Source organism: Cryptotermes secundus, unplaced genomic scaffold (assembly GCF_002891405.2).
Source record: "Cryptotermes secundus unplaced genomic scaffold, Csec_1.0 scaffold186, whole genome shotgun sequence".
NCBI classification, from domain to species: Eukaryota; Metazoa; Arthropoda; class Insecta; order Blattodea; family Kalotermitidae; genus Cryptotermes; species Cryptotermes secundus.
The window spans coordinates 996557-1019491 of record NW_019727393.1 but is presented as its reverse complement, the minus strand read 5'-3'; the positions used below and the strand labels follow the sequence as shown (position 1 = coordinate 1019491).

Below are 22935 nucleotides of genomic sequence, written 5' to 3'. Positions count from 1 at the left end.
ATTAACTCTGTACATCATGAATACCGAAGTGACAATTCATTAAGTATTTTATTACATCGAACTTAAGATGGACAGGTAAGAATTCAACATTATGCGTTAATTTCGTGTAGCAAGTGCAAGGCATATGTTGATTAACAAACTGCATGGAGTGGGGTCCTTCTCTTGATGGTCAAAGTCACTCAACTGTTCAAGAAAGTCCCATAGGTGCATTATTTTGTTCATGACAGCCAGCAGCTGGAGACGACGTTTGAGGAATTGAACCTACTGTCGTCCTCAGATATTCTAATAACACGTATCTGGGCACTTATTAAGGAACAGACAGATCCTTCGTTGCGAGTATAACTGAGTAGGCAAATAATGAGGTAGGAGCTCTTGACATACGAGTAATTATGATCACAGATGGTGACCACAGAAATATTATTGACACATGATGATGTTGCTGATGAACGAAATATACAGAAGTAGCAGATATTTACCTCGATCAATATTCACGTTACATGTACCGTGAAAAAAGGCCGATAAATCCAGTACTTGTTGGAAATGTTGGAAGGCTAGTGAGGATTTTATTGATTCTGTTTGATTAATATGGTCGATAATTCAAAAGGATATAGAATGCTTATAATTTCGGAAATATAAGAATCAGTAATTGTGTGACCAGAAACATAAGACGTACTTAACAGTTTTAGATTCACTTTTAATTTAATCGAGAGGTATAATTTCTAGGAACACTCCGTGGCGAAAGTAAGGCAGTGTCAAATCTCATTATGTTACGTTCTTGCACTCCTAATAGCGGAAAGGAAAGTTGTGCGCTCTGTCGTTCTGACCGACAGCGACTGAGCTAAGTGAGAGAGCTGACTAGCTGCCAGCTGGTTCACCGAGTTGCCGAATAACTCACTGTTTGGTTCAGTATCTCCTTCAGTAACAATTCCTTCTGCCACACGGAACCTCGAGCCTTATTCAGAGCCCTCTGAATAAAATTCACTTCATTACCACCTATCCTTCCAAAAAGATAATTTTAATACTGTAGCTTGTACAGCCGTTGCTATGCAACGACCGCGATATAGGAGCATATGTCGTGGTCGTTTCTGGGCAACGTTTCGGTAAACACGTTCCCGCAGCAACAGATACCAACGCAAAAACTGAAAAGCTCTTTTTTCTATATTGTCTGTGGCGAGATGTTATAAGAAAGGGAAAACGGTACAGCTCCGTCTGGGAGTTTGTATGAGTCTGTGAAGAGAGGACTTGAGTCGGAGGCAGATGAATAGCCATTGTTGGAGACGTTACCAGGAAACGTCTAGTAACAGACTGAGAACAACAGAGTCTGTGCTCTAGTGAAATGTAAAGTGTGGAAATAGCGATAATGTTATAGTTATTTGTAGTTAGGACCTGTAAGTGTTCAATAAATTAGCCTTTAATCCAAACCCGTACTATAGTCACTCATACACGTGACAATATTGTCTTCATATCACCAGCTCCTCCGCATACGGTGTCTGTCATGCATTATTTTTCAACCAAGATGTTTTACTACACATTTTCTTCTTACTGTGTAACAATTCATACCACTTTCCTTCAACAAGAGGCTTTTGGTCGAACAGGCAACTTGAGAGCCACTACTGACGGTTTTCCTTAACCGCTTCTTCCGTACAATCCTAGCTGTCATCTGTATCTACTGCCGGAATAGATGACTGTGTACTTTTAAAGAAAACATTTTGCAGTAAAGTATTTCATGGACAAGAATAGAAAATACCCCTAAATAAGTAGAAAAAATAAAAATAATTACTTTGCCTCGATTTTATACTGCAAATATTATTGCAGAATGGCGATCTATATATGTAAACATCCTGAAAATGCATTTGCTATGTATGTAAAAGGAAAGATAGAACGTGGTGTTGGCGTTGAGCAGCATAAGGCCACTTGAAGGGCCGTCACAGAGGTATAAATACAGACGTTAAAACTGTGTGGTCTTTTGAGATGTTACATCTTGTGCTATCGGGAGGAGGTAAATCCCGGAGCTGGAAAGAGCACGCTCCTTAGAAACACTGGACTTCTTCGAATAACCCACGGCGTAAGAATCGAGACCATTCTACACTGTAAGAGCTGCAAGCTTCCATAATAATAGACTGTAATAATCCACAAAGGATGGCAGGGTACACAGATCACTGTCGAAATCGGAAATTTCACAATATTAAACCGACTATTCATGAGGTTCTTCTAAAATGCAGAGCTGATTTAAATGGTTCAAAAATGGGTCGAATGGCAGGCTGCTCTGAGGGCAGAGGTGAATTTTTGGATTCTAAATCGACATATTTAGTATGCGACATCACAATCGGCCTGACACAAACACAGCTCTTCGCAACAAAGGCATGAAACGTATACTACAGAACTTTTCGCAGCACACATATTTGTCACTTTGTGACGAGTGATGGGGAATGGAAATTTGAATGCATCTGTTTGCACGTGAATTCAGGGGCCATGAGACGCATTCGCTGTTATATGAAATAGGATGCGTCAGCACACGAAGTGAAACCATTGCACAAACAAACCAGAAATCAGACAACGCTCAGTAAAACAGCAAGATTCGTCTAAAAATTGCATTTAAGAGGAGAAGAAATCTACAGGACCAAAATAGAAATTAATAATGTGAGGCCGCACAGAAAAAAATAACGTCATATACCGTATTTACGCATGTATAGGCCGCAGCACAATTTTCAGACAGAAATTATAGAAAAAATAATTTTCTTGGAATATTATTTCAGGAGTAGAACATCCTGTATTACTAATTATGAATATAATTTTTTTTAAATGAAGTGTGATTTCGAATATAAGCCGCACCCCAGTTTTCCTCTTGAATTGTTGGCAAAAAATGTGCGGCCTATACATGCGTAAATACTGTACTCCAGACAAAAATAAAAGGACAATTTCAGAAAATTAAATTCAGAAAATGATAGAGACGAGACTTAATGATTTTGTGTATATTAATCTCCCGCGCAGACCTCTAAGTGTAACATGAATGTGAACATATTTCCTGTTTACATGACATAAAATGCACCACCTACCCATTTTACTTTCCCCAGTCACTGCCTCACATATCTTTAACAATGTAAGTTCTCTGAGAGAAGGTCTGAGTACAGCGGTACCAATGAAGTAACTAACAAAGTGAAATTAACTAAAGTTACAAAACAATTTAGCTAGTTACCTAACCAAATCTGTATAAAGGTTCATATTCGTTCAGCTAAATTTGTGAGAAAGATGGAATTCTTGAATGATAGTTAAACGAGCTTCTCCATGTAATCTTCGAAGTATTGTAACCTAGCATGTCTAATCTCAGCTGAAAGATGCCACGCTTTAAAATTCCTGATGGACTCGGGATAGTTAACAACACAGTATGCATACGTACGCAACAGAGTAATAGAAGTATTACGGAACTTCCAGAACTCAGATGAGCCACTCTGTCATCAAAGAAGTCCTATAAAACTCGTAACACCCCATAATTTAGTAATTATTCCTGAAATGTTCCTCTGAAATGTCAGTTGAATTTCAACGGGCTACAAGGCGTTATATAGCAGATACTTACTCAGGAAATGACCCCAACATTTTTAGTTATAAAAACGAAAAAGGGAAGAGTGCAATTTACACGTATTTGAAGGCGGCTGTTTCGATTCCAGTTGAACGCAGAGGCAGTAGCCTCCTTGTAACGTGATCCATCATCCATTTGATACAATTTATCACCTCGCCTCCACCATTGCATGATGTATGGACGATTTCTACCCAATGAAATCTGCGTTTACATATCGAATATGATGATGCTAGTCCGAAAAGGCAGTGCTACAAACCGAAATGTAACTAAATGGCGTCAATGGGCAATTTCAGGACATGGTGCGATGTGAAAATCCTATGCTTATTCAGATAAGATTTAATTAAGAAACACTGCACTTAATATATATATGTATGGAGACAAGTACAGGGTGTCCGGATGAAAGATATCTCAGAGACCTTTTATTATACACATTTACGGGTTACACAACTACAAAGGGAAAATGTCAAAGTCTTTCCTGCATATATAAATTTCTCAATAAATTTCAATGTGGCCTCCCTTTTTGGCACGACAAATATCCAGATGATCCAGCATGTTTTGTGTTACCATAGCCACAGCGTCCCTTATGCGGGCTTTCAGATGTTGCAGGTCGTTGACTTTAACCTGGTAGACAATGTTCTTCACATAACCTCACAAGAAAAAATTCAGTGGGGTTAAATCTGGCTACCCAGGAGGCCAAGCAATTGCTTCAATTCTGCTGCTCTATCTCCCAGCCATCACTGTTCAAGTGATTCGTATCACGGTGGCAGAAATGTGGCGGTGCATGCGCATAAGCCGAATTGAAAAGAAAAACCTGCAGGGTTTTCCTTTACCGATGACATAAACCGGATACGTGCATGAAAATTACTTTCCAAGATATAATTTTTTTATTTTGTATACCTTTAATCCGGACATTCTATATGTATAGAAGAAATCATGTGAGCATAGGTTACTTAATGACCAATTTCGACCGCATAAATAACATTGCATTGAATGTCTATGAAAATAATCATTAATAGGCAGTGGATACGAACATGAGGTAGTCGAAGGTTATTTAAAAATAAGGTACAAATATTTATTTCTTAAATCTGTTAAAAACATTACAAACCTGATGAAGCATGGAAGATATTTCGACCGAATTTCAGTCTGATGTTTTCCGAGTACAAGTATGGTGAAATGATTACCAAATTGTGGTGCGCATTTCACTGGTGGTACGCGAAATGATTTAAAGGACTACGAGACAGAAAATAAATCGCTATAATTGGTCCAGAATTCTACTTACTGTCAAATAAACTCTCAAAAAAAGGACGATTCATTTCTTATAACTTTAGCTTGACTTTCTACGAGATAGACATCAGGGGCAAAGAGCCATACCGAATAGGCCCAGGTCGCGAAAGCACCACGCAAGCAGTTTAAATTCGGGAAACACTGATCCGGGCATTATCGCTATAAGAGCCTGCTTTCTGTGTGCGTATTTATGTATGCATATTCGTATGTACGCCTGTATTTAGGATTACAAGAGTGTTCGGGTGCCTTGCCTACTTTTACCTTGAATTGTTAGGAATTTATTGATGTGTGTCAAATGTATGTGTAACATACGAGTATATACGATGGGGTACCCAAAAGAAACCGAACTAATTTTTTTGTGGGCAGAGCTTTTGTAGTACCGCGTTTTGCCGCTATGAGCGCATATAGCTAACATTCCTCAGTCGATAAGCCGACTACCGTTGCTTCAGAAGTTAAGGACTAGTTTCGGCAGAGTTTATAGTGACAACTGTTTTGTGTGATCGGCGTTTTTGCAATGGCCCGAACATATGAAAAGGTTGAAAAAATTCGTGAAATCATCAAGGAAGATTGACGAAATTGTGGAGCTGTCGGGAGTGACTAGGAGCTCAGTTCAGCGAATTTTGACAGAAGATTTGTGAATTAAAAGGGTGGCTGCGAAATTCGTGCCACGGCTGCTGACTGCTGAACAAAAACAAGGTCGCGTGGAAGCATGCTGTACTTTGAAAGAAGAGTCCCGAAATGACCAAAACTTCTTTTCAGCGTTTTGCTGATGTTGCTGAGGTGAAGAAAAAAAAACGACGGAGGCGCTGTCAAGCATCTCAAAAGATGAATTTAGACAATGTTTTGAAAAATGGAATAAAAGACTAGACAAGTGTATTAGTGTAAGTGGAGAGTACTTTGAAGGGGATTGAAGGTTTGTGCTTAAAATTTGAATAAATAAGTTAAAAAAAAATAAAAAAATAAGTACCCCTTCGTACGTTATTCATACGATATACAATATCGCTCCTTTAGTACATATTCAGTATATCATTACAGCTCATCTCTGGCAATAAATCAGCACACCGAAATGAAAGTGACCGCAATAAAATCCGAAGTGCATCCTGCTGGGTATCATCATTCATCAGTGGCTCTAGAGCCCTTTGTTGAGCCCTGGTCTCTTTATCAGTCTCGTAATCCTATACACAGTCTGTAAGATTCCTTGGGCAGGGAATCAGCCCGTCGCAACGCCGCTACCTACAGACAGGACAACACACTCGGAATAAATACACACAGACATCCATGTCTCCAGTGGGATTCGAACCCACGACCGCATTGTTCGAGTGAACGAAAACTCTTGTCACAGAAATAAAGGTTCACAATTAAACATAATTCATTAATACAGACATACAAAGCGAATGTGTCCGTATTTAATTACTTAAGCATAATGCTCTGAAGACAAATGGAGAGTGCAGATATAGATCCAATATTCTCCGCCTCAGCAATAGAAAAAGTAAGTGGTAAGCTTCACTCATCTGCCGCTTTATACCCGGCTATGAAGCTGGGCGGGCCCCAGAGTCGGTCTGGATGCTGTGGAGAAGAGAAAAATCGTACACTGACGGGCAACGAAACTGGGACCTTCAAACCGTTGACCGATGCTGTACCGACTGAGCTATCCCGGCTCATATACAAAGCGAATGGAACAATACAACTGCTTAAGAGATGATACATCTCAGTACATGATCCAAGAGGCATGCCTGAGTGAAACCTAGATGACACACATTCACACAGACTGGTACCCAACCATGCTTCTGTGACTTCCGTATGTCATTATCGCGAACTCTATTATTGCCTTTATAAACCACTCTCGTTGGCTTTACGGGAATTTTCTTGTATCATTACGAATATATATATATAGGCCTATATATTAAACCATCTAATATAAAATCTGTATATTTTATTTAATCGAGATTGTTCCTTCATACCTTAAAAAAACATCTGGGATTTATCTGTTGTAATTGTATTGAACCAGAACACTTTAAATTTTAATTTAAATATAAAATACTCCGTCGAAGAATTATATTCATCCATTACCACTGTTACGTTAAAATTACTGTTCTTGTATTCCAGAAGTCGCTGGAAACATAGTGGCAGCTGCATTTCCAATTTGCCGTTGTGTAACTGAAGCACGCTGGAAGTGCCAGCACAGCAGCCCCTCGCCTGCCAAGGATTTCAGTGTCAGTTTTGCGTGTGGAGGTACTTATTTTCATACATTAGGGATTACACTGTTTAAAAAATATGGAAAACATTAGTGGCTTCCGCACCGAGACAGTCACAAATTTGCTGCGAACAAGGCAGAAGTGGGAACCGAAACAAATACCCTAGCTTCCAGATTACAGATACCGTACGTTTCGTGTAGCTCTGGTCTAATTTGATATCCAATTTATTATCAGACATGATCCTTTCTGCAGTGAAGAAACAAACCTATTTAGGTTATGATGAATGAAAGCAAATATTAGCTTCTCGCAATACGGGAAGATAGACCGAAAGTATATGAGAAATGGGTACATAGGAAAATATTTTGGCGTAAGAAAAAATTAAAAATAAACCGCTTCATGTCTTCTGCTCTGCGACAATCATTACTGTGGCGAGATCTGTACATAAGAAGATACAGCAAAAGATAAATTCCAGCAAATAATTTTAATGGGAACATCTGAAGGGGGAAAACCACTCTCTAGACGTACACGATACAGATGGAATGATAATATTAGAACTGATGTTAACGAAATAAGGCGTGATCTTGTGGACCAGACTGAAGCAGTTGCGAATAGCATCCACTGACGGACTCTCGTGAATACGGCAATGAACTTTTCCCTAGACCAAGTAACCGGATATCAAGTTCTGAAGGAGGGCGGTGTTTCATGTTGCTACTTGCTTAATCCTTGCATACAAAAAGGAGAATCGCAGAGATCCCCTGTTCTCTGGCCAGTCTGTTTCAACTGAGGCCAAACACATTCCATGATATGCATTTTATGTCTTACATCTTTATAAAAAGAAGACCATGGGTATGTGCCTCTTAACACGTCCCAACACAGCGTCATATGTCGTCAAACGTCTCACAAATCTCATCTATTATTTACCCAAACTCGATCCAACACAAAAATAACACGACCAGTCACAGAATTCCCGTCTATTGAAGCAAATTCTAGGGAAAATGTTATTTGCTTCATTCCTACACGCGAAGCCCATCCATAATCCCCGTAACAGTAACAGCGGTGTGCAATCAGGACCAATATAGATGATTGCTGCAACCTGAAAGCAGTTTAGTTACTTCCAAATGTAATGGCCTCAAACAGAGGCTGCTATTTAGAAATACCTATGAATTGTATTATTACACTCGTATCACCATATAAAGATCAATTCTTAACATAAAGAGCTATATACTCGCCAGTTCCAACGGTATTAGCATTAACATTTCATTCAAATGTCAAATAATTACGTCAGTTTTGAGTGTGTAATTTCGTAACTACAAATTTATAACAATCATTATAGCGTATTCATAAGGCAGATCGTAATATATTTACCTATGGCTTTACACCCCTTTGTCGAACCTTGTTCGCTTTTCAGTTTCTCGATCTTTTACAGTCGATATGACTCCTTGAACGGAGATCAGCCCGTCGCAGGGTCTCTACCTACACATAGAATAAACGCATACACAAATATCCATGCCTTGAGTGGGATTCGAACCCACGATCCCCAAGTTCAAGCTAGAGAAGACAGCTCATATGTCAGACTGCGCGCTACTGTGATCTGCCAGACCGCAATCTTGACCAGAGAAATATATACTCCGATAATTACCCGTATTTTGCAAACGTTCTTTGTTTCTTTTCTTCTTCATTGACCTCGTTCATTTACTGCAGATTAAAGTGTAACCGCTTTGTACGTGTGTGATTTATTATTCTAATTACGCAATTTAGGGTTACCATAGCGACGCAATGTCACATGTTAACATGTTGCATGCATTTAATTTACGTAGCAGGACACGAATAAGCGAGCAGTATATCGCTTCAACTCTCCGATTATGTATAATATTTCGATGCGGATATATGAAATGTAGTGCATTATAAAGGGGACGGTTTGCACATTATTCGTGGGAGGTGAGTTTTTTTTTATTGCTAGTGGGGTGGGACTAAGTCCCTTGTACTGCGGCCACATCTGGCCTATTGTACCAGCCCCAGATGATAGGTGAGGGTGATTGTGGAGCAATTGGTGGAATGAAGATTGGCAGGGGAAACCGAAGTACTCGGAGAAAACCTGCCCCAGCGCCACTTTGTCCACCACAAATCCCACTTGACGAGAACCGGGATCGAATCCGGGCCGCCGCGGCGGAAAGCCAGCGACTAACCGCTTGCGCTATGGCGCGGCCGGGAGGTGATGTTAAATGTGGGGCCGAAGCAACAAAATTAGAAGGAAGAACGGCAGAAAGTAGCACTAAAATTTATGTAACAAGTTCTTAGAATACCCGTTAGATTTTCAACAGGTATTACACTAGTTACTGCTGACATAACACTTCATTGCAAAGATGTCTCAGTGTAGTCAACAGTAAGTTTCGTTTGTATAAGGACCTAACTTCCTTGCTCTGTAACCATCCAACTGACAGGTCACAGGTGAAGCTCCGGGCTCACTTAGAGACCGAGCATGTGACAGGTGCTAAATATTCTACCTATTCAAGTCTACGCCACACAATAATTAGCAGCAATAAGATTAATGTGCAGTAATGGTAGCGTGATGATTAAAAGGGTCAAACCGAACAAACTTAGAGTAAAGCCTGCTCCATTGCCATCTCGTTCAACTAGAACTTCACATAAAGTAACCCGGGATTGAACCTCGGGTTCCGAAATAAGATGCCTGCGAATCACCGGCTGAGCTATGACACGACCCTTAGTTTTGCTCCCCCTCCAAAAACTTCATTAAAATTCCACAAATTTGCATTAACCACGTTACGAACCAACATTCGTAGGTGTTTCGAGCTGTTTTCCAGAAAACCGATAAAGTTTGGACTTCATTCAATGTAAGGTTTATATAGACACATATAAAACAACACTAAATATATCCAATACGTCTTTACATAATGTTAAATGGTCATATTTATGGGTAATCGAAATCAATTTGGTAGTTTCTGAGGAGAAACATTCTTAGTGACAGACCATTAAGAAGGTTCTCCCCATTATGCGTCAGTTTTTCATAATTTCTGCAATGGACATATAAAATAAAATGATCTTGCGCCAGCCTGATATCCAGTAGTATGCCTGCTGCTTTGTCAAGCAACATTCTAGAGAGTTCCAGGAGGCAAACTGATGAAAATTAAACAGGAAATGACATGTGTATATATGTACAGTGTATATATACCGTATATATAAACGCGGGGTGTCCATGTTCACTGCATGAATTTTACGAATAAAAATAAATAAGAAAGCCCCTGTAAGAACTGGGCTACATAAGCTACCTTCTTATATATGCAGGAGGGTTTATTCTGTTTCTGCAACACTTACGCTTCACTAACAACACAGCCGTGAAACGTAAATATTTTCCATACCACTTTCATTAGAGATAATTATCTGACATTCTTAAGGATAAAATGAGGCCGCGCCATAGCTCAAGCGGTTAGTCGCTGGCTTCCCACCGCGGCGGCCCAGGTTTGATCCCGGGTCTGGTCAAGCGAGATTTGTGGTGGACATATCTTCACAGATAAGAGGACTTTTCGAATGTTTGGATAGTAAACTTTTTTATTTGGAGGATAAAAATGCCCATGCTCACTGTAACCAGGGTCGGTCTGAAGCTTTAGCACTCCATGTAACCATGTGACTGGTGAACACGGGTCACGTTACCGTGACTCCTGCAGGAAGAGGTGCCATTACCGATGAGCCTACACAACACGGATGATTCACGCACGATGGAGCGCCAGCCCGATGCAGGAAAGCGCTTTCCAGGTGTATGAACACGTCCTATTCAGGAAGATTGTCTGTTCGGTAGGGATCTGCACGTTGGATACAGAACTCCTCGGATCATAGTCCGTTGGGCTGTCATTTGTTGGGGCACATGAACCGAATTTTATTTCGCACGAGAATCTGTGGTACCGGATAATTCTTCACACTCGCAGTTTTCTTGCACTACAGAATTCAGCGGTCTCCCTCTCGACGAGATGGATTATGCATTGTGTGCATTCACCGATACACCGAAGAGTTATGATCGTTTTGCTGAAATTCGGAAAGAAATTGCTCTTTTTATTTTATTTCACACAACACTTCCGAAATTCAGATTTTACTTTTTATTCCTGAAAGGAGGAAACTTTTCTGTCATTTTATCGAAAGTTATTATGAAGTTTTGGTTTTGTATGACGCGTAATAATAATCATCATGCCGCAAATTGAACCTCAACGCATTCACACGCAATATGTTGCATTAAATCTGGCATGTTTTAAATTGCTTATATCTCTGTCAGAAAGCCCCGAAGTCAGTGTGTTTACAGGCATACTCTGTTCTGTTTGGCTGAAGGATAAACTGTGTGAACCTTTGTACGATTACATGGGACATTCTGAATTTAAGGCAAAATAAAAAAAATTGCCATTGTGAGCACCACCCCACCATCGTACTTAGAGAAAGGAGGATGCGTCCTTTCCTGCTCCCCTTCAGTAGAACTCCGCACGTTAACCCGCCAACGCTAGCCATTTTACCGAATAAACTGTACGGCCTCTCAGATATAGGGCGTATAAGAATCTTCATATTTCACTTGCCATAGGAAGTATTCTATTAACAGACCCATCATGAACTTCAGAAATAAGCTATTCGTAAACCTGGAGTCACTCCGTAGATGTGTAGAACTATAGATATCCATATATAACACACAAAAAAAAATATTGGGATTTCTTGAACACCCTGTATACAATTACTTACTGTCTCTGGCGGCATCCGAACTGAGGGCTAATGCGAAGATTACGAGAAGAAACAGAACTGCAGGAACTGAGTGCTGACGAAGCAGGCAGTTTGAATACATAATGCTGCTCGTTGAGGTACCAAGAACCATTTCCTCTGGGCAAGAATGAATTCCCCTACAAAATGGTCGACGATGAGTCATACTGACCGATTTCGTAAATTTCACCGTTTCACACAACGCACAGCGGAAGTTGAACGATCCGTTAGACTATGCCTTGATATTAGCACAGTATCACATACAAATTTCACTTTTATATCTGTAATAATCTTTTTTCTGGGAAAGTAATAACGGCAGTTGCTCTGGGTCTTTCGCTTTAATAGATTCACTTAAACCGCGTAACTCGAAAGCACAGTAAAACTTCGATCATTATAATTCGAACACTGAGAATTGCAAGGAAAACTTGTACCTATCTACATTGCAATAAAAATTCACTAGTATTTTAAATACAAAGTTGTCTGACGTACTGGTGAGAGAAGTCTATTTTAAATTGTATTCAATATTCCTCACTGTAATAAACACACAGAGAAGCACTTTTAATTACATTCACACAATCTTCAGATTCGTGCTCTAATGCTTTGAGTTACCGAATTCACCAGACATTCATTAATGGTGTAACAGCTTCATCTCTCTTTCTTTTCTTCTTCCTAAATGGTAAACCACCTATATCCGTTTAAAGAACTATGGGAGTAGTGAGAAACCACGAATAATAATGTTATATATTCCTTATTCACTTTCCCATACAGATAAATATTAATTGTTATTCAAGAAAGTAAAACTTCAAATCACATTAAAAGTTTAAATTCTAGTACGGTGTACTACAATTAAACACTGAAACACGCATAGAGGATCGTGCAGTAATGTCCGCACTGAGACGTGCATTAATTAATTCACAGCCACAAACTTACGAACGAAATGCAGATAATGATTGCTGTGTGTTAGCATGCCGTCGGTCGGCACCAGACTACACCCACTTCACGCTTCAGACAGGCACCCCCACGCCATCCTTCAGCCCCATTAGATTTTAAATGCATAACTGCAACGAATAATTCTTTCTACACGTTTTAAGTGCCACATTATCACATGTCAAATGTTCTTTATAAATAAATCAATGAAAATGATGAGACTTAATTGTTAAACATCAACACCCATCCTCGTAGATCCTGCTCTGTGGAACTGCTGCATGCAGGAAAACTTTGAGTGCGCTGAAGGTCCTGGAGGCAGCGCAGGGGTTCACACCACAAGAATACAACAAGTGTCGGTGCTACAGGGGATACACCCACTCGCGTGACGCCAACATGACGTGAGCTGTGTGCCTCCTCTCGGCAAACTGAGTGCCTGATCCAGCTCCGTCGCGACGCTAACCGGCGCGCAACCACTTACATAACCCGCCGCGCAGCTCAGCGCATGCGTACTATATCAACACAAGTAAAAAGTTTATTTTAATTGTTCAATTTATGTCTTCCAATTATAAAAATTCATGTTTTTTGTAGGTATTAAAACGTAACGTAATAATTATATAATATAGACCTGCAGCATAAGAAGGTCTACAGCAAAATTTTGTCATATTAGCTTTACTCAGACAACTACGAGTCCAGTGAACTGATGTGTGTGTGTGTGTTTATTATGTCAGGTGGAGAAAAGGAAGAAGTTTAAAAAAAGGTAAAAAGAGGAAATGCTCAAATGATCTTAATGAAAATCTAGAACAGTGGTTCCGAAACTTTTCAGAGCCACTGCCCCCCTTGTTCTGTTAACCCGTCCCCAGTGCCACCTGCCTAACCCAATACACAGCATTTTTCAGAACAGCGGTTTGCACAACCCGCAAAGGAAAATAATAACAATAAAGAAAATACCACATTTAGAAGTATCTTCTTTTTTCCTTGGCACTACAGTCCCAGTGGGCCTAGGCCTACCTCCATGAACTTCTCCGTTCACTTCGGTTTTTCTAGATCTTACACATTCGGTAGGACTCCTTGGGCGGATGATCAGCTCGTCATAAGGACTCTGCTTGTACACAAACACAGAAAAACGCACACACACAAACTAAACATCCATGCCCTGAGTGGGATTCGAACCCACGATCCCGGCTTCCAAGCGAACGAGGACAGTTCATTCCTTAGACCGCGCGGCCTCTGTGATGGGCTCCGCTGAATTACTGTCGACAACGAAAGAACTTGTGCTTCTGTTCCTCCAAGAAACTGAATTTTTGTTGTCCGAATTAATTTGTCTCTGGTTATATCCACAGCCCGTGCTTCGACAAAAGTCGTAGTTGCGTGATCAGCATTCCTGCCTCATATTCGGGAGGCCTAGATTTCGACAAACTGTCCGGTGGCTGACTATACTAATTGAAGTTGCTGTGGATAGGTTTAGAGCCCCCCAGCAAAAACCCTAGACATTCCCTTAAAATACATACACAGTGATTCTGTAAACAAAAAACTGACAATAATTTAGAATCACTCTCAACAAACATTTCCTACTACATTCCTTCATATTCATCATTCTTAATCGCCCTACTATTTGATGTTGCATGACCTTGGAAGAAAGTGACGTCAGGAAACATAAGAATGAATTACTCTAAAGATGTCCGCAAGGAGATAAGTCAGGGCACCATTCTTTCTTTTTGATACTAAACACAGAGGAGTGTTCAGCAGTTCACCCTTCGACTGTTTACTATCAGGGAAAGAGCTGCTGTTTCCCACCTCAAAGGAGTCGGAAGAGGAAGCCCCCAGAGCTCACATGGGCGCGGTGGAAAGCTCTGCGTCTACCAGAAACCTCCTGTCTATGGCTCTACAGCCCTTTGGGCCTTGTCCGCTTTTTCAGTTTCTTAATCCTATACAAAGTCGGTAGGACTGCTTTGGCGGATGATCTGCCCATCGCAAGGCCTCTACCTACACACAGGACAGAACAAACAGAATAAATGCACACAGACATATGTTCTTTGAGTGGGATTCGAACCAATGATCCCAGTGTTTGAGCTCATAACTTCATAACTTAGACCGCGCGGCTGCTGTGATCGGCTCGCAGACTGTCCAGCCCATAGCTAATCACCTTAATGAGTGAGCCGTGTCGCCTCCCGTAACACAATACGGTACTAAATCACGATGCTGTATCAATGGAGCCCGCTCTGTGGCAAGAAACTGCGACGGAGAGTCGCTGGTGTTCCCCACCACTGAACACAGGCTGGGGTGATGAATGGCTGGCACTGTTGCTCTCTGGGAACGCTGATTCATTTCGAAAGGACCCCGAATGTCACCGTTTCAAAAAGAACTCGCGAAGACGAGAACAAACAAAGCAGTCGAAGGGCGACCTTCTGGTGTTCAGTGGCCAGAGCGTTCACTTGGCTGAATCACGAACAAATGTTAACTTGCTAGCACCGGCAGTCCCTTGCAGCATACAGTGATCACTGTCTTCCTTCATAGCAGAAAATGGAAGGGAACTCCGTAAGATGCTCTTCTTATTCCTTGAACTGTCATTCCTTTATAACTTTCAAAGTGTATGAGAACTGAATTAATGCTTCGCTTAAAGTCACAACATTCTGGAAACGCTTCCCATCTTTCAGTTCAGTATATCGTACCTACACTCCGAAATATTAAAATGTACAAAATTATAATTTCAACTGCTGTTTTGCATAAATACAAAATTTATACTCTCAGTCTGAGAGAACAGTATAAAGTGAAGATGTTTCACATCACAGTGCTGAGGAGAAAATGTTAGTACGAGAAAGAAAGTAACAGGATTACGAAATTCCAGAATAAGCTTTATATTTTTTCTCTTCTCTTAGTATTCCTAGGGTTTTACACGTAAATGAATGACGGTATGGGTACGGAAAGTAGCCTACACGAAGAAGGTGTGAAATATTTTCAAAATTTCACTCGGGAATCCAGAAAGCAGAGAGCAGTAGGGAGAATAGTAATACCATTGAACCAACTAGTTTGGAAAGCGAACATGTTCGCGTTGCAGCCACTGGACTGTTCCTCTTCTCAACTTTCCCATTAAACTGATCATCCAGAAGCAAGGTGTGTAGTATCTACATGCAAATGGGTTATCGTATTTAAAAAAATACAGAAAACTTCACCATTATCTGCCCAACTGTATTCTTCTTAATAAAGGCACTTGCGAGGAATAACGTAATATTGATATCAAGATTTTGAATGCTACATTTATCAGGAAACTACTTTAAAACAGAACGCCCTAACTTAAGACGAGAGCTTCTTTCTTAACTGATAAAATCGTAAAAAAATCTTCTTTTCGGCAAAACTGAGCATATCATGTAGTTGTCAATGTTATAAACAAAAAGAAATACACTGTACCATAACGAAATAATAAATTAAAAACTAAATACATTAAATAAAACTCTAGGCATTAATATTGTGACGTACAGACCCACTGCTAAACAACGATTCGGTAGACACATTCCTGCGGAAACCAAAGCGCGCAACAATTCGATGTCTAATGCTAGGTAACGTTTCAGTAAGCACGCCTAAAACAATATGGGATAATAGAAGACGGTGTTTTCAGTGGGGTTCGCCCCGAGGATACATAAGGGAAGTTCCAAGGGAGCATTTAGTTGCTGTCAGAATTTGAGAGAGTTCAGTTGAAGAAGAGTTCGTTTGAGTTAGTTGTTTTCGAGAACTGCGTAGAGTTCTGGAGATGGCAGTACAAGATGATTCAGAAAAAATGGCAAGGAAGGAATTACGCTGTGAAAAGATGACTTCATGTGTGATTTGAAGTGACAGTGAGACTTGTTAAATCCGTTTCCAGGATGCGACTAGTGAAGACTGAGAATCCTAATGAGTGTGCAGCGGTGAATTGTAAAGTGTGTACGTCAGCGATAGCGCTCTATTTCCTGTATAGTTCCGAGTGGTGTGTGTAAGATGTCAACCTATCTGCCTTATATTACAAATAATACGTTATTTTAAGTAATGTTCTTTGCAGAGAGCACCATGACACTAATATTCATAAAAATTAAGTATGAATATATACAGAGACATGGATATGTATCTGAAAACGGATAACCTGCAGAGGAATATTGTTTGGCAAGACTGACACCATACTTATGCGACGAGAATATCCGGAGGTTGCAGTAGAAATATCACAGTTTCTCTTATTTCAATGCCAACCCCACGACGTGAAGGTGAGATTATTATTGACGTAGGAGATACTGAAGACTTGCACTGCCAATCCCGGGTATACTCCTCGGGTTAGTATAGTATTGGTTCTGCCAAAAAATACTTCCTTTGCAGAATATCCAGTCTTTAGTTACGAACGAGGGTCTCGACAATGAGTAACAATGAGATGCCTATAACTTCCTGTAAGAACTTTCTGTCTCCTATGTCAAAATATTCTTCTCAGCACCCTGTTGTCGAACACACTCAGTCTATCTTCTTTCGTCAGAGCGAGAGACGGAGTTTCATACCCACATAAAATATAAATTAAATTTATATAGATATATGTTACATAGATATGTTGCACATTAAGACGGGATATTCGAAGACAAAATATTCCGAACTGAATAGTAGTCACGTGGTATATTTTATAACTTCAATGTGCTCTTAATTCAATGACGAGCGTAATTTCACGTGTTTCTGTTGTTCCCATTTCTGCCATATTTCAAAGCATCTATTAGCCTCCCTGTACTCTGGTTTCATTCTGTAGTATGGCGAATAAAATGAACACGTACCACGTTTCTGTGGATCTCAATAATTCAGACATGTGATATATTCCACTTAACGCAGTTTGGTAAAAACACTATTTGTTAAACTTAACTTGGTTCATCCTGGTTCGTCACACTTACTCACTTATTCACTCACGGATATGAGCCCTTCTGGCAGAGCCGCCAATTCTGCAGCTACTTAATTTCCCAGCATTTTATGGAACCCAAAGGTTCATTGCCGTGTTCCCAAGAGCCTTCCACTGGTCCATATCCTGAGCCAGATCAATTCAATCCAAACCATCCCAAACTCTCTCTCTAAGATCCATTTTAATATTGTCCACCCACCTATGCCTTGGTCTTCCCTGTGGTCTCTTTTCTTCTGGCTTTCCCACCAATATCCTATACGCATTCCTTTGCTCCCCATTCGTGCTACATGCCCTGCCCACCTCATCCTCATTGACTTGATCATTCTAATTATACTTGGAGAAGAGCACAAGTTATGAAGCTACTCATTATGTAGTTTTCTCCTACCTCCTGTCACTTCGTCTCTCTTCGGTCCAAATATTCTCCTCAACACCCTGTTCTAAAACGAACTCATTCTATGTTCCTTAATGTCAGAGACCAAGTTTCACACCCATACAGAACCACAGGAAAATATTATAGTTCTGTACGTTCTAATTTATATGTTTTTGGACAACAGACAAGAAGACAGAAGTTTATGGACTGAACGGTAGCAAGCATTACCANCAAATAATGTGATTTTCATATTACTTTTAACATCAGCAACAGGAGATTATTATAAAATGAAATTCATTATTTATAAAAAATTTGTAAGTAAGTACAGCTATCCCTGTACCAGGCTGTGAAGGCCCATAGGGTTGTGAGACGTTGAGGGTCCCACATTATTTAGACAATCAGCTCACAGATGGCGGTAAGGTTGTCAGCCTTGCGCGCGGGCACCCCTTTACCCCCAGGGAGATTCCTCGTACTCATTTCTGTTAGAGGTTGAGTCGACACCAGGGCCATAGTGCGGCTGGAAGGATTAGTTAAACTGTCCCTCATCGGGACTTGAAGCCGCGATCTTCCGGCTTGTAGCACAGTGCCTCAACCAACTACGCTACCGCGTACCCCCTAGTAATTGTATATAAAATTTTTAACCACTGTCCAGTGTTATCAATAAAAGTTGTTTTTTAATTTTTCATCCTTTACACATTTCTGTCAAAATGACGATCTTCAGAAGGAATTTATCAACAAATATGGAAACTGCTATTACCATATCATAGATAAAAATATTATATATATTAAATAGCACTAAGATGTTCATTGATTTGTTAAAACATCTAAAAATTATTACAATTAATCTGTTTATATTGAACATTAATTTGTAAACAGACAAATTGTAATACATTTCAGATGTTTTAACAAATCAATGTACACTTCAGAAATAATTTGGAGATATAACATTTATATCTATGACATATAATAGTAGTTTCCATATGTTGATAATATCCTTCGGATGACTGCCGTTTTGATTGAAACATGTAAAGTATGAAAGATTAAAAACACAACTTTTATCAATCAACCGGATGGTGGTTAAAAATTTTTCTATACAAGGTTATTTGTTGTTTATATATTGGGCTATTTAACGGCGTGTTACTAAATCATCAGTGTCATGGTCTATTTAAAGTAACTATTGCACCAGCTTTCCTGTGAAAGGACCGAGGAAACCCACAACACATTCTCAGTCGGGACGGTCAGAACGTTTCAACAAAAGGAAAGAATGCTAACCACTACACCACGACACCCGGTGTTCGAAAAACATCAACCCGCAAGCGATTCTTTTCATAACGTGACACAGTGCACCATCATTGTACAGACGGCCTCGCTACTGATAAGTGCTTATGCCAGGAAAAGTCTAATAAGAACAATAAATGGCGTTCCGTCAATATTTTACAAATATACATAAGTATAAGGGGGGCGGATAGAAGTGACCAGAAGACGAGGAAGAAGACGTAAGAAGATGCTGGATGACCTTGGGGACAGAAGAGGATATTCTCGAAGGAGAAAGCTCTAGATCGCATTAAGTGGAGGAACTGTTTTTGAAGAGACTGTGGACCTGTCGTCTGACAGATTACTGATGAATGATTGAATAAGTACGTTGGCTTAGTAAGTAGCAATTAAATCAAGAACTAAATTTTTATCTCACGGCTTCCGTTATGCATGGACGTACTGCAGAGCGTATTTTGAACAGTGCACAAAACAGAACATTCTTTTCTATAGGACTGTGAATGATTCTTCTGATATTATAAGAAAGTACAGGTTTGCGAAGCGTCAGTAGTTGTGATATTGCCCTTACTCAAGATTTCCGTGTAGCAGCTAAGTGTGTAAGGACGTACGTATTCTACCTCTACGTAGGTGCTTCTACTGTGCTATTTAAAAGCTACACGGACAAATATTAACTTCAGAAAAGAAAGTTGTTTCCTTTTTTACCTAATAAAGAATAAAGTTGGCACTGAAAGTTAGTACGTAAGAAGGAGCGAGATGGATGGTTAAATCGATGAATGGCCGAACACGAACACGAAGAAGAAATACAAGTATTTGGTGAGGAAACAATCCATTTGAAACAATGAGATAACATGAACGGTTCTTAAGGTATTTAACAATGCTGCTTTAACTACAGAGATTATGTTAGCGTGGAATAGAAGGAAACCTGAAGGTACTTTTCCTGTTTTCCCTTGTAGTGACTGAGTAAAATGCGGAAGAGAATCAATCATGGTAACCGGTAACGCGGCAAACATTTAAACCCATACTGCTTGATGCAAAGCTTTTTTTTCAATTCGCTTTGTGGGGGGTGGAGTCCAACTGGGTCCACTCGGCACGGCGGTCACTGATTGGCCTATTGTAGCCTGCCCCGGGTGATTATGATAATGGAGAAATAAGTGGAATGAAGATTTGCAGGGGAAACCGAAGTACTCGGAGAAAACCCGCCCCAACGCCACTTTGTCCACCACAAATCCCACTTTACCAGACCCGGGATCGAACCCTGGCCTCCGTGTTTGGAAACCAGCAACTAATCGCTTGATCTATGGCGCGGCAAAGTGGTATAGAAGGAAGAAGAAGTAATACTGTATAATATTCCAGCATTTGTCTATATGGACTAAAAAATATGCGAAACTTCTCAGTCAGGATAACCAGCCCCTGCACTGCGATTCGAACCAGGGAACTCAGAGAACGATGTAGGAGTGCTACCCATTCAGCCGCGACCTCCGGTTATTTGAGGTCATGATGTTAGAGAAGGTTAAATTAATGTAAGTGACCCGTATGAAATGGGTTTCAACTTTATGAAATATTTATTTCGTTGTCCGTTAGAAGTGAATGCGAAATTGACTTGTGTCTGCCGATTAGCGAAACTATTGTCGTAGTTAAAATATTAGAGAGACGTTTTCATGGAGACTGGGCGGTATATCTGCGAGATTTCTAGCGGAACATGTGAAAGGCGTATAAAATGTGTGGGAATGACAGTTAGAGGGTTGGGGTACACACTGGGTCACGGTGCTGTTGTCGTACTGGACTGCACAATATGACGTAGCCGTCGGTGTGTTACTGCAGATTAATGAAATTAATTTGAGTTTCTTCGCTTAAAGTTGTCACTAATATATAGCCGCGTTTTCCGTCAGAAATCATGAATGTCGATAAAACAGGGCTCACAAATAAAGAAATGTAATTTATTCTCTTACAGTTTCACGGAAAACGCCCTAACGTTCGGACACTTTAACTGCTGTGAAGACGGGAGTAGGAAGTGGCTCAGAGAGTGACCACCCCACCGCTGCGGCCACAGCTGTGTCTGTAACAAAGTCGTCATGTTACCGCCATTATGCTAGGGGCGGACAGGAACTGCTGGACTTCGACAAAGCTGTCTTTTCTAAAACAATCCGGTTAACATTCGTCTATATTTCCTTATGGCCGCCACTGCTTATATGTCGGGAATCCAGTTAATAGATATCTGACTCCCGCTACCATCACCGAAACAGGCTGTTTCGCTGGAAAAATACTCTTAAAAATCATTCTTTTCAGGAAAAGAATTATACGCTAGTACAGCAGTCTCATTTCGAATCCTACGAAGCTGCACGGGAGTAAGGAAATTCGTAGTTTTTATCTGTCGTCTGAGTGAGGGAATTCTGTCCTAACCAAACCATTAGGGGTTGAATAAATATACGTATATCTGGGCACAACTCTGATTAATGATTATTAACTATCAAAAGATACTTATACCATAACTGACACTCATCTGTCGCTTGCTTGTGGAGCCATGCCAAAAGTGTAAATTCTTCCACCAGTTACACATATTAAAAAAACGAACAACACTTGATAATTCAGTCAGTTTCACTTACCGTGAGAAGCGAGAACCCAGAGGAAGGCTGACGGGAACCTCCCAATGCCCTCCATGACTGATCAATACGTCTCTCCGACAGAATGGCCTGAAAAAAAATCGATCCTCAATTATTATTACAGAACCTGGCGCATAAAGGAACGTCGCATGCGAGCAACATTCCAAATTTAATGTACTGTCAGGGGCAGAGAGCCACGTAAATTTCCCGCATAGCGGAATGGATGAGCCATTGCACTAACATTCACTAATTTTACAGGAAGCATAACACAAAAGTGTTTCAAAAGAGCATCAAGAGGCAATAAAATTCCGGAGCCAACTGACTGCACTTGGGATCACAAAACACCGCACTCGTGTGTGAGAACAGTGAACCAATAATAATAATAACATGATCCGCCTGTTTTCCTTTACTTATGTTTTCATCGATAACAACGTAGAATGAAACTCTATGTTGACAAGAGGCCGTTTCCGAATAACTTTCTCGTTTAAGGAATGTGTTTTCTTACAACTGTTCAAGTATGATTGAATCCGATGCCTGAAGCAATTCCTGAATTCTGAATTAAGAGGCCTGGCTCACGAGTTAGATGTGAAACTCCTGCTGTCCTTGCTAGCCCGCAGTGTATGGTTATCTTAACTCTGCAACGCATCTTCAGAATATGGATGCTCAGCACACGGCCAGTTCGCATAAGTACCACATTGTAATATCCATGGTAGCCGCGTGGGGAGGCGAGCCAAACATGTGCCCCCCCGGCCCCATAGATTTCGGAGAAAATCGTAATCGGAAAACAAAGGGAATATAATCAAATTTTCATAACAAAAACTAAAATAATTTTTAAAAATTATCCTTGTATCCTGAATAATCTAGGGCGATAACTGAAAGTGGCCTTAAACGGATATGAGGTAAGTTTATAAGAAAATGCTGCCGTCTTGACAAGAATCTGGTGACGTCCATAACACTATCACGCAACAGTTTTCAAATGAATAAATCTTATTTCTAGAGCAGGTACTAGAAAAGTGCGCATGACCTCTGGAGCCAGTTTGAATGGTGAGAAGGGAATTTTCAAGTCG

General features: G+C 40.3%; 1 protein-coding gene across 4 annotated transcripts in view; it reads right to left on the bottom strand.

Moving 5' to 3' along the window:
* Window positions 1–22935, bottom strand: part of LOC111864651 (synaptogenesis protein syg-2) — a 1101357-nt gene that overhangs the window by 980768 nt on the left and 97654 nt on the right. For 3 of the 4 annotated variants that reach the window (XM_023852043.2, XM_023852044.2, XM_023852045.2), the window contains exon 1: window positions 11791–13140. In XM_023852043.2, coding sequence (XP_023707811.1) covers window positions 11791–11971 — 181 coding nt within the window. In that variant the 5' untranslated portion in view covers window positions 11972–13140. Of the gene's footprint in view, window positions 1–11790; window positions 13141–21871; window positions 21959–22935 lie in introns of those variants that run through there. The other variant, XM_023852046.2, reaches the window with a different exon arrangement.